We start from the raw sequence: 13,398 nt of genomic DNA on the forward strand, positions 1-13,398 counted from the left end.
ATCCTTGCTGTCATGTTTGTGCTAGTTCTGGTATATGCTCAGCCAAGTGAAGAGCGTGATCAGGGATCTGGTTTGGTTGAAAATTGGTTTGTCTCCTTCCCCTCCCACCCCCCGACTTTTTGCTTTTATCACTTCTCTGATCCCATCACTGTGCAGCCTCAAAGGCTCTTGTAGCATGGTGGGGATGAAAGGCACATGTGAGAGTGTTGTTATCCTTTCAGATGGCCACCAGTGCTTAAGTTGACTTAAATGATCATAACTGCAGGCTTAGTAAAATCTTCAAGTTCTATGTTGCTTTTACCCCAGGCATATTAATTTTTTTTAAAAATTTCATGCTGGAGGAGGATTTTCTTCCTCTTTAATTATTGAGGAATTCATTTGGTTGACAAGTGGTAGCAAAAAATATGAATATATAGAATGATGGCAATGTTTTCTGTCAAGAAATAGATTATAGAGGCTTGGGGGAGTGGTAGTCTATTGTTCTCAGGGCAACTATTAAATTGCTATAGAAACCTTACTCTAAATGATAGGAAGTGTATCCTTTTCCTTATCAAATAAAGATGGTAATCATCTTTTATTATATCAAATAAAGATGGTAATCATCTTTTATTATTTATTATACTATGTTTATCACCACAGTGTCTCTGTAAATACATCTGGCAACTGTATTTTCCAGGCCTTTTATTAAGATTTATACCCTTTAAGTGGTTACTCTAAGGCACCATGTTTTCATGCCTGCAACCTGCTTTTCTAACAACTAGGACTTTTAAGTTACTATTCCTTGAAAGTAAGTCTTCACCTGTTCTCTTCCTCAGTTTATTCTCTGTGTACCAATTTGGGTGGCCAAATTACGTAGGAAGGGATAGGGAACCACAGGGGGAAAGAAGTCTGGTGTTAACTCCCTTTTGTGGTGCTTGTTCACATTCAGGGCTCCGGGGTTACGTAGGAATTACTGCTATTTCTGAAGCTTTCCTGGTACCCGTACAAGTACGGTAGTGCAGTCTGGTAGCTGCACACGTGGAAGCGACTTTGCGCGCTGTTATTGACTATGTCAGCTTTTGAAAATGTCCACAAAGAGGCGGATTTGCTTTAAGTGGCAGTCTCCTCATACCAGTAACAACGGCAAACTAGAGAAGCCATTGCCTATATAAATTTCACAAACAATGCCTTCTTTTTGTTTTTCTCTGCATCGTTTTCTATGTACTTATCTCTCCAGTTGAATATTTCACTTTTGTTACCTTCCTTTGAAATTTTAGGTCATCGTTAATTTGGGTTTTTTTTCTGCTCAGAAACTGGGAACCAGAGTATTTGGGGTGGTCTGTAGCCTGGATACTCTCAAATCTATACCTCAGTGTTGTCCCTACAACAAATGGTAAAACAGCACGAGATCTCAGAATAGTGGTATCTGGGGGAATTTTTAAATTAATGGAATGGTTTTGGTTTATATGTTAAATTACTTTATCAAAGAGAACAATGCAGTAGGGTTGTTTTGTGTTGTTTTTTTTTCTGAGAGCTGAGTCATACTTTATTCGCTCTTTTTCTCAAAAGAGGACAGCCTTTAATAAATCTGTAGGTGATGTGATAAACATAAGGAGTCAAAGGGATTTTTTTTCCCTCCCACTGAAAATGAGTCAGCAATTAAATTAATCTTGAAAGAAAATCAGTACTGAGTTCGTTGTCTGGGTTTAGCAAATGTTTACATTGTAAGAAAACATTTATACTAGTGGTGTTCGGAGTAATAAATTGTGTAAGTGGTCTCCTGTAGGGTGAAATGCATGTCAAAATCTCTCCCTAAATGTCTGTCAATCTGAAGTATTGTTATTTGATCAGAACAACAGATTTCTGATGGCTTACTAAAGCTGACACTATCCTCAATTTAAATGTTGGTTTTTCTCACAAGGCAAGACAAACTGTAAAACTCACTGTCAAGTGTAACTGCCACATGAAGTAGTTTAATCCTGTCCTGGATTTTGTGGTTATATCATACAAATGATGAGATGTGGTGGTGTGGAAAAGTCTGGCAGAAGCATTCCTGTGTAAACACGAAGTCTCATTCATATTTTCAGTGTTGCCTTGGTCAGGAAGAATTAAGTGACTTGGCTGTTTTGGGGGACTTGCTTTAAAATACTGTGGAAGGGCATAGATGGCTGTGCTGGAGGTGTCGGTACGGGCTGAAGGAGACTCCTCTGTGTGCCTGCTTAAAATACCTGCTGTTGAACGTGCAGCCTCCCAGTTAATGAGGTAGGACAGACTGGTGAAATAAAGGAGTGGTGGAAGCGTGTGTGTACGCTGACAAGTTTGACAGATGCGTTGTTTAAGCTTAGATGTATTAAATGCTCTAAAAGCTTTGCCCAGGGGATCGCGTCGGGCTGTGACCGCAGGGCGTGTGGATCAGCTGGGCTGGCTTTGAGCTGAGCGGTGTCATCGTGGCAGCAGTGGCACTCGGCGCGGGCTGCGAACCTGTCAGAGAAACCTGACAGTGTGGGGATGCTTGACCAGCAGAGTTTGTGCCGCCATCACCGTGCTCGTTTGCTCAAGCAGGGACTAGTTTGGGTAAATCTACACAGACTGTAGAGTAAATAAACCCTTCATAAACCCAAGAAGTCATTGAGCTTTTTTCCTGCAGTCGTTTTTAAAAATTGATCCTCTTGTGCAGAGCAGTTATAAAAATGAAAAGTTGTTAAAACAAGGGGAATAAGATACAGGCACTGAGAGAGCAGGGAAAATGCTGCTGGTTGTGATGAGATTGGTAACTCGCTTCTCTCCATTTTGTGTCACCGTAGATGAATTCAAAGTGTCTGTGTTCACCAGACTGTAGCTTGCTGTTGACTTTTGAAATACTCTGATACGCATTCAAGCTTACCAGCGCTGGGTTTCTGAGCGGATTCACTGATGGTCGCAGCAGGATGCAGCCGGAATGCTTTCTATAGGATACCATCTATTGTGATGTCTGCTTGACTTTTCCAATGCTGTGATTCATCCACTGCTACCCCATTTATCACTGAATTCATAAGGCATAAAGCATAGTCGATTTTCTTGGAAAATATGCTAACAAATAGTGTTTTCCTGAAAATTCATGAAGGCTTGTTCTCCGCACCCTGCAAAACATGAATGGCGGAAATGAAACAGAATAAAAACTAATGATGGCAAAACCCTTCCTGCATAGAGTTAGAATTTCCACGGAGAAGATTAAGCATGTGCGCAAAACTGAGAGGTCTGATGGCCATGCTAGCTAAACGGTGAAGGAAGAACTCGGCTGCTATGATAAGGGATGTAGCAAAAGCCAGGCTATAATAATGGAGATAGGGGACTGTCCTTGGGAAGAAACAGTGCTTTTAGCAAATGAAAGATAAATGGCTGGAAAAAAATTCAAGCCCACTTCTGTCAACGTGGACATATGTGATTAACTGTATTCCTGTGGTAGTTGATGTGAGCGAACACTGTTCCATCACAGTCTGATATAAATAATGTTTAACTAAGCATAAATTTGAAACTAGACTTGAGTTACCTGGGGCCAGAAGGAGTAAATGTGTAGAAGAGGTGAGGAGCATTACTCATCACACGAAGTGGGCTTATCAAAACTGGGAGGAAGTCAAGTGTGATTCCGCTTTACTGAGTGCAAATGCAGTGTCGGGGGTGCAGACTGGACCCCAGAACAGCAACTTTGTGTCCAAGCAAGAAGATGAGGGAGGCAATAATAAAGGAAGGAAGTAGTTAACAGATGTGAACACCATGAGAAGGGAGAAAAAGTGGGAAGTGCAAAAAAAAAAAAATGGGGAAGGAGAAACAATGTGTTGGCTTTTTTTCCGTGTAACTATGCGTGAAGCTGTTTGCTGTATAAACATACTTTGGGGAAGATTTCAGTAAACACAGTTGCACATCAAAGATACAGGATGATGTGTTGTCTTACTAATAGGTACTAAGTGATGTTTTTGGTAATAGATGTTTGACCTAAACCTAGAAATGCTCTCATGTTCGTTTGCCCACTGTACACCTCTGCATTGATTTAAACCAGCAGCACCAGATGTAGCTTTGGTGCAGCTACCCCAGCTAGTGGAAGCAGGAGCAAGATCTTTAGAGATGATGCACCTGTGAAACGCAAGCGACTCGTGAAATACCAGGAAGATGGTCATATAAACAGCTGTGCAAGTTTTTACAATATCATGTTAAACATTACTTGGTTGTTGTTGCGTATGGCTGTTCAATTGTGCAGGATTAATTAAGACATTTAAAGGACCCTTGTTTTCCCTTTGTTTTTGTTCTCTCCTTGACTGTATTATAGAAGAGAATCTTCCCATTTATTCAAACAACCTCCATTTCTATAGACTAATTATTTTAATTCGGTAGTGGCTTTTATTTTCTTGAGATCCTTAATGTAGCATGTCATACAGTGTTCAACATTAAAAAAGAAAAGAAAGGGTAGGAATAGGTACTACCGAGCCTGCAAGTTACAGTGAAAAGGTGTGTTTCAGTCATTCAACTTCAATGAAAAAATATTACTTTCAAACTTTAATAGTATATTGCAAACTTCCACTTGATGTTAGTATAATATTTATAGTGTGGTTAGATGTTTGTAACATGCAGTGCTCAGTTGAGTATTTTTGATTGTGCAGTTATTGATTTACTGCAAGAAATAAAAAGATATTGTGACAGATATGATGCAGCAAGGCTCAATTCTCTACTGTGATACCTGCGTTTGTTCAGCAACGCTGAGTTTCTATGTATATAGCATTAAATTTGTACGGGATTGTTTGCCAGTGAATGTCGAGTCCATAGAGACCAAATTGTGGATGTCAAATAACCTTCAACTGTACAATAAACTAGATATTGTTGGATGAATGTACCAGCGTCTCTGAAAGCCACGCTGCCCGAAACGCGGAACTGCCGGAGAGTTACTTCTGCAGAGCTACTTACCGGTGGCAATATTGTCAGGCACGGCTTGCGTTGCATAGCTGCAGGTTGGAATCTTTTTTCTTTTCTTCCTTTCTGTATATTGGTTATCATAATTGCAGGCAGTGAGGTGCTCGGGAAGGGAGAGGTGTGGCGATCCAGAGGGATTCGTTGCCACTCTGAAAACGAAGGTGGCAGGTGAGGAGTCTGGTGCGATTCTCTGTCCTCCAGTAAAGCTAGAAAAGCGTATGCTGACCAGTAAGCTTTAGCCATTTGTCCAGGTAGATAAAATGCTTGATGCTTCCAAATGCGAGTTTGGGAGAAGCAAATAATTTTTTTTTTTTTTTTAATTTCAGTTTGGTCTGCTGCTGTTGACTGTCTGCGTGTACAGGCAAATTTTGTTCCTTGAAAATAAAACCACCTCTGTTTAATAAGTCAGGAATACTTTCTGTTCAACATGCTTATTAAAAGAACCATAATCCGTTCCTTTGCTTCTGGATGCCTGTTACAGAACAGCTGTACTGGAGTATATTTTAAGAGTGTGGGGGTTTGGGGGTTTTTTTGGTTGGTTGTTTTTTTAAAATCAAATCCTGTTTGAAGAAAATAAAGAAAAGCTTTTTGCAGTCTAAGTACATGTCTTGGTGGCAGACTCTCAGATTGAAAATTTATATAGTAACATAATTGTGGCTCCAATAGGATGTCATGATAGATGAAAATGGGTACTCTTGGGAATAAGCATGAAGAAAAATGGGCAGCCATATATTTTTATTTTCCATACTTCTCTCTTGAGCAATCATGACAGGAAAAGAAAGAGGTGGGAAATAACAGAAGTATGACAGAAGTGATGGGTTTTTTTTGTCTCCAAAAATTTATTGTATATATAAGGGTTTTTTTTTCTGTTTTTCAGTTATCAGCTATGTAGGACTGGACTCTTGATGTCTTGTTTGACACTTTAAATATCAAGTAGAAAGCTTTGTGGTATTAATTTTATAAATAGACCTAGTACTCAAAAATAGCCTTATTGATAATCAGCTTTGTCTGTCTTAGTTCTGGAACGGCCACAACATGTTTGTGTAACTGGAAACTTTGTCATACATAAAATTTAATCCTTTTGGGAGCTGGTCTGTGAGACTGCATTTAAATAACTCGTCAATAAGAAATGTGTTTGTTCCTGTGTTTTCCTTGAATTGAAACCTTGCTGTGTAGTGAGTGAAGAGAAAGTTAGGTCTTTTTTCACTGGAGTTTCTCTTTGTGTACTCCAGTAGTTTCGTGGTTCTCCTGTAACCATGGCTCCGATCTGAAAGGAATTTTGCTGCCCTTCTTGTGAGTTCTTCTACCTGGTGAAGGCACATAATAGCTGTATGCACTGTATTTCACTGTAGTATTAATGTTAAGCAGGGAGATGGTGATCCTTGCATCTGACCTGAAGTGTCTCTGCAAAATCTGTGGTGTTCATTAGAAAGAAATCAGTAATTTGATTGGCATGTCTAACTGTGTCATCAGTAGTCTATTTGCCCTAATACTCTGGAGAGAAAAAGTACTATTTACAGCTAAGAAACTGTTGGCCAAAGGGACTTCTTGTTCACTTAGTTGGTTTTCAGTTTGGCATATCAATTTTAATATAAATTCTTCTCGGTGCTACTTCAGGAGTTAAAAAGTTGAGTCTTTAGGGTTTTTGTTTGTTCTTGATGAGTTGAGGCCTTAATTAGGGAATCAGGTTTTCCACACTACTGCTCTTACAAAATACAGCATGTTCTGTGCCCGTTCTGATCCCATGTGTAACACAAGATCCTGTTTCAGTGGGATGTAGCTCCGCCAGGACTGACGGTCTGTGGGGCTTTATTTACTATATACTTCACTGGTGTCGTTAAACATCAATAGCTGCATTTCTGAGCATGGGAATAGGATCATAGGGACAGTGACTGGCAAGTTAATGAATACTGTCACTGCAAAATGTATGTTTTGGTTTGGGGATTTTTTTTTTCTAAGTTGATAGCCTATGATGACAAATAAAAAGTTTTCTTTTTCAGCTCTGTTACCGACTTGGGTGAGTTGGACCCAAATTCAGAGCAAGAAGTAAGCTATAAATGACAAAGGCCCAGTTGAAAATCCATAAATGAGTCCATTTCCTGCCATTGACTTCAGTGTGTTTCCAGGTGGACTTCAATCTGTCACGTAGCCCATGGTTACCTGCATCTGGTAGTTTGGGTTTGGCTTCATGCTCTCATTTTGGAAAGTGGAGTGTCTCTATGACCATTGTACAAGTCATACCCCTGGAGAAGAAAATAATTTTTTTTTGGTAAACTTAATCACTTAGTAGAAAGGAGGAAGTTGCCATGCTGTCTTAGAAAATAAATCTTTTGCTTTTACTTTTTATACACATGTGTGTTAGGGGGTTGATGTGTTGCACGGCTTATTGTCCTCAGGTTTATGTGCCTTGTATCACCACAGTGTGGGTATGCTAAGGTCTGTCCTGAGCTGGATATGTGGCACAGGTGGTAAAAACACTTGAAACTTACTATCTGAATAGAAAGAATGATGTTAGTACATCATTGCAGTGATGCATGACCTGCAGTTGAGATCTTAAACCGTTTGGCTTCTTGAATGCCTGCAGCTGGTCCTGACAGCTGCCAGAGCTTTGTTGTGGTGGGGGTTGATCGTTATTTTAATTCATTACCTTTTTACACCCAACTACCAGGCTGCAGAGAGAGGAAATACTGTAAAATGCAAATATTTAAGTTGTGTTTCTTGCTTGGTGACTCTGCCATCCCTCTTTCTGTTTGGGCAGGAGGATTTAAAAAAGATGAGCCTGTTTTTCCCCCCAGCATAAAGCACTTGAACTTTCTGCTCTTGTGTTGTCCTCTTGTCCTTCCATCCTCAGCAGAAGCAGCTCTCACCTTCGGAAGAAATACAACTCGGTTGCTTTGCACATCAGCTTTCCGATGGGAGCAGAAGCACAGCTGCTGCTGTCTCTGCAAAAGAGACATGGAAAGGGAAACGGGGAGCGCGTGAGTCTTCTTTTTTGGGGGCAGGGGGAGGTTTACTGATGTCCGCAGTTGATTTGTTAACTTGAAGAATTAGTAATTGTAGAATTAAACTTTTTTTTTTTGCATGGTCTTCAAAAGAGTGAAGACGGTGAGCAATGCCCAGGTTCCTCCTTGGTTTGTTTTGAAAACACGTGTGTGGCTTTGGGCCTCCTGGCGGTACCTGCGGAAGCCGTGTGCCCGGCCGGGCCTGTACGGTGCAGCGAGCTGCCCCGACCGCCGCCTGCAGCTCGCTGAGGCTTTGGGGCTGCCAACACTTTCCTTTGCAGAGCCGAGCCCGTGGGGTCGGAACCCGCCTCCGCAGAGCCAGGCGTCCCTCTGCGCCCCGGGAGGCGTGAAGCTGCGCGGCCGCGGCGGGCGGCGGGGGCTGCGGGGAGCAGCGCGTCGCTGGCGCTCGGGAGCCGGCAGGAGGCCGGAAACGTGGGCAAGCCCTTTGGCTTTGGAAGACTTCAGCAAGAGATCAAAGGCAACCCTTTAGCCTTGGGAAGTGTTTTTGCTACCTGGGCCTGGCTCCGTGTGTGCTGGTTCTTTCCTGATTTTGATCCAGCCACTTTCCCAGCTCTTTTGAAGCTTTGCTTGAAGTGAGTTGTCTTTGCTACAGGTTTCTTCCATTTTCTGGAGAGTAACCCTTTGCAGCTGGCTTGGCATAGTCCAGGTAGGGGCTGCCGGCCAAAAAACCTGATGTGTTGATATTTAAGATGATAAAAAAACTAAGTGAGGATTTAAAGAAGAAAAAAAAAAAAAAACAACAAACAAACCAAGAAAGCCCACCAAAACCCCACAACATTAAAATTTCTTCAGTCCTGTATCTGCATATCCCTTTTATCTGATATAGAGTTGAACAGATCATAGAATCATAGAATGGTTAGGGCTGGAAGGGACCTTCAAAGGTCATCTAGTCCAACCCCCCTGCAAGGAACAGGGATATCTCCAACTAGATCAGGTTGCTCAGGGCCTCGTCCAACCTGGCCTTGAACATCTCCAGGGATGGAGCATCCACCACCTCTCTGGGCAACCTGTTCCAGTGTTCTACAACTCTCATGGTAAAAAAATTTTTCCTAATATCCAACCTGAATCTACCTCCCTCTATTTTAAAACCATTACCCCTTGTCCTATGGCAACAGGCCCTCCTGAACAGCCTCTCCCCATCTTTCTTGTAGGCCCCCTTGAGGTACTGGAAGACCGCTATAAGGTCACCCCGGAGCCTCCTCTTCTCCAGGCTGAACAGCCCCAACTCTTTCAGCCTGTCCTCATAGGAAAGGTGCTCCTGTATTTTGTAATACCATATACCCTCATAACTAGTAATCAGTAAAACATACCTGTGTTTTTAGAAGGTCCTTTTGTTTGTGTCTACTCTTACTCTAAGGCATCTGTTACTACAAATAAATATAACTCATCCAGTCTCAATGACATTGGCCACCCAGTGTTTGACCACTCTAGATCTGAATCTGCCTGTTTGTAAGTCTAAATGTTTGATGCTGAAGTTGTGCAGCCTTTGTGCTGTGTTTTCACTACTTGCGTTGGTGGGAAGTATGTTGTGTGTGATACATAAACACTTCTGATGGATCAATGGCTTATTTATCCAGTCTGTGCTATATAGAGGCTATAACTGAAACTAAGTGGATCAGCCTTGCGTGGCAGAGTTGGAACATGTCCATAAAATGTGTTTGCAGAACAGATAGAAAATTGCGTAGAGGAACTTCATTTGCTCAGTGCATTGGAGCAAGGAGGTGGATTTTGTTCTAGTTCATCTGTCTTTTGTTTCCATTTTGTATGTGAATCCCGAGGTGTGCGATGTGAAACTGGCTTGCACCTAAACGAGACCTGTACTTATTGAGCTGCAAAAAAGTTAATATTGCACATGAAGATCAATATTACAGGATGAGTGGTTGTGGGGGATCTTGCAGTGGTATCTTATGTTTTTATCAGTAATAACCACATTTTAACCATCTTTAGGTGTCTTGTGGACTTCTTACTGTTCCCTCTTTTCTTGTACCACCAGATCAACTGCTAGTGTGGTAAATACTGGAAAACAGTGTGATGCATGTGTGCCCTTGAGGATTTTTACCTGCTGGAAATAAGGAGACTTTTATCATATGATCAGTTATTTCTCCATAGATTGTGGTCATCTTCTGGCAAACTTCTCTGAGTATAGTCTGAGAAATCTTCTTTTGGTGAATGTGCAGAACTGATGACAAGAAGGATAACGACACCTAATTTTTAGCTTACAGGTTTTTCTGTGCTTTGTTCTTCCATAGTTGTTAGCTCAGCAGCTGTCATTTTGTTTTCTTTGACCTCAGCTTTTGAGAACTTGGTGCTTTGTTGCTCAGCCTTCACACACTGTTCCTGTGCCTGGTGACTAAAAAAATCCCAGTGTTTTGGAAAGAAGCATCAACAGAAATAATTCTGGCATTGTTGTTGTTTTTTTTTCCATTTCTTCCTTCCTTGTATATAGAAAATTGTAGTTTTCTTTGGAATATTGATTGTTTTCTACAGAATTCCCTGCCATGTGTACCTCTAGTGCTGTGAAGATGTCTGTTACAATTTGGTGCTACAGTCTAAGAAAACTTTGAAGATGTCTGTTACAATTTGGTGCTACAGTCTAAGAAAACTTATCTTCCTCTGTTGGACTCTTACTAGTCCTTTACATCAAGATGTATCATGGGGCAATAGCTGTGCTAATGAGTAAAGATATTTTAAAAATAATAAGTCCCAAACCTCAAACTCGGAGAATGGGATGCCTTCACTGTTAGTGACATACTTTATCTTCTGTTTTATTTTTAGTTGCTCTTCTACAACGAGTAGCAGAATTGGAAAAGGTCAATGCAGAATTTCTGCGCACAAAGCAGCAACTTGAGCAAGAATTTAATCAAAAGAGAGCAAAATTTAAGGAGTTATACTTGGCTAAGGAAGGTAAGTTCTCAATTCTCTGAATTATTCTTAAGTTTATGAAACTTCAGCTTCAAATAATCCCTGTATGAAGAATAACTTTTGTAATGCCAACTAATACTCCCCATTCGCCTTTTTTTGGTTGGGGATTATTAGGATTTCCTACTAGGATAGTCAACTGCATATCCAGCATGGTTGGTGGGATAAGGCATTGTTGATGTGTGTGATTTGCTAAAGATGGAAAAGTGACAGTAGTCTTTTAAACAGGTGTAATAAGAACATAAGAGACAAGGAGAGAGTAAAATTCAGTAGGTGACTATTTGGCTTTCTAGAACGAATTTTTAGAATTAAATTTAAAGGTTTGCCTACATGGGTAGGAGTCAGCAGAGCAACTTCATGTACATGCAGAAACACCACCACTGAGGTTTAATACTAACTTTCTGAAGTCGTGATGTGCTCATTCTCTCTGAACAGCAGCTGATCTGGTAAGTGGAAAGACATAGTCTAGGTGGTGTGCTGTTTGTCCTTTGTGGCTAACTTTTTTAATGTAGTATTAATTTGTCTTAAATCTCTATCCGAGGTAGAATGTAAGCAGACAAACATTATAAAAGTTTTAATACTAGTCAAGGACATCTGTTTTAATAACACTTCTTATAGGAAAATTTGAACCGTATGAACTCAAATATCTGATGAAAAATTGGAGAGTTGACATAGCTGTTGGTTTGAGAGACAAAATGATTTATTTCTAATCCTGATGATTTTCCTGTCCTTACCATATGAAAGCAAAGCCAAAAAATAATGCATTGAGACTGCAGCTGCTTGTATAAGCTTTTGAGAGCAGAAATACAACAGACATAATGATCAGATCATACAGAAGGCCTATTTCTTTGTGTTTCTAGCAGCTGGATGAAAAGAAATTTAAGATACAAGACACTACTGATGAGATCAGCAATAATTTTCTCTTTTCAGAACAGTCAAAAAATAGAAAAAAAAATAGTGATGAAGGGGGGAAAAAAAAAAATCCAACTTTCACATGTACTGAAGTGAAAGGATACCAGAGGAGAATTTACAAGACCCTTTCTTGAATGTCCATTGGGACTATCACACACCATCCTTAATTCTGTCATTTGAGAACTAAGTAATATAAGTGCTATAGGTTCTTGTTGGGTTTGGTGGGTTTTTTGTTGTTTGTTTTGTGGGGTTTTTTTGACATGAAGATTAATGTCCTTTTGAGTACTAGATTAGCTCAAGGTTCCATATTCCCTATCAAGGGATAAGGTGTTGGGCATGTGGATGATTAAGCTTTTTGGTGCTGAGGGAAATACATGGAGATAGCTTGGTGTTTGTTGTACACTGGCCAGCTCTTTCTGCCAAGAGTGATTGCCCCTGGAATAGGCTATGTCAGCATAGAACTATATCTTATGTTAGTGCTTCTGGAATTAGTTGTGTAGTGTGTATCTTCCAAAACTCTTTGTTTCAGATGAACCAAAAACTCGGGAGGATAATGTGAAATTAGTTTAATTTCTGTTTATAGTTGCAACAGTTAGAGAAGTAGTGGATGTTCCGTCAAACGTGTCCCTTTTTTCAGTGGAAGCTCAGATGTAGCAAAGCCGTGGTAAAGAGAAAAAAATCAGGCTGCACAGTTTTCTTAGATGGGCTCCAGGTAGTGTTCATAAAGTGTTTCTGTTCAAGAAATATGAAGTGTTCTATCCAAATTCGGCACCACGTTGGTGCCAAAATGGGGGAAGAACTGTCTTCCTGTCTATTGTTTTTATCTTTCCCAGATTCATTACCAGAATGAGTTAAATCATGAACTAATTAAAAGCACAGTTCAGTTTCATCAGGTATACTGATCGGTAGATTATGTCTACAGTGTGTACTTTGTGGCTTTATCTAGGAGAAAGTACTTTTTTCAATAAAAGGCAAGGGTAAACAAGTCAAGAAATAATGTTCCCTAAAGATACCTGCTAATGTTTGTTCAGTTGTGGGTAGATGCTTTAGTATCAGTGCTTCCTTCACCCCCTTGTTAGAGCACCGTTCTTTGTCATAGCAACTGTGAATACTCTTCAGATCGAATTTATTAATCAAGCTAAATGGAAATAACGATTCTTTTCAGAGGACCTGAAAAGACAAAACGCAGTGCTGCAAGCAGCCCAAGATGATCTGGGGCAGTTGCGGACCCAGCTGATGGAAGCTCATGCTGAAATGGAGAACATCAAAGCTATAGCTACAGTATCTGAGAATACAAAGCAGGAAGCTATCGATGAGGTGAAGAGACAGTGGCAAGAAGAAGTAGCTTCCCTACAAGCTGTTATGAAAGGTAACAACCAGGAAAGCTGCTGCTGCTGTGAGCAGACACCTCTTCAGCGTGCGTTCTGTGATTTGTACCTGCTCTTGCACAGAACATGGATAGCTGCTTTTCAAGGCTTGGCAAAACGGGGCTACAGAAGGGATGGATGAAGCGTAGTTCCTAAGTCTGCGAAAAGGAGCTTGGTGGTTCTTTTCTGTTAATATGGGGACAGAATTTAGAAGGAATCGTGGCAATGGGAACTCCCACATATATGCAAAGCATTTT

The 13,398-nt window shown here is 40.6% G+C and overlaps 1 protein-coding gene across 1 annotated transcript in view; it reads left to right on the top strand.

Moving 5' to 3' along the window:
- RABEP1 (rabaptin, RAB GTPase binding effector protein 1) overlaps nt 1–13,398 on the top strand; it is a 48,567-nt gene that overhangs the window by 9,749 nt on the left and 25,420 nt on the right. Inside the window, exons 2-3 of the mRNA XM_086624484.1 lie at nt 10,719–10,847; nt 12,940–13,143. Coding sequence (XP_086480610.1) covers nt 13,011–13,143 — 133 coding nt within the window. The 5' untranslated portion in view covers nt 10,719–10,847; nt 12,940–13,010. The remainder of the gene's footprint in view (nt 1–10,718; nt 10,848–12,939; nt 13,144–13,398) is intronic.

The sequence above is a fragment of the Tauraco erythrolophus genome, chromosome 21 (genome assembly GCF_009769465.1).
Source record: "Tauraco erythrolophus isolate bTauEry1 chromosome 21, bTauEry1.pri, whole genome shotgun sequence".
Taxonomy (NCBI): Eukaryota; Metazoa; Chordata; class Aves; order Musophagiformes; family Musophagidae; genus Tauraco; species Tauraco erythrolophus.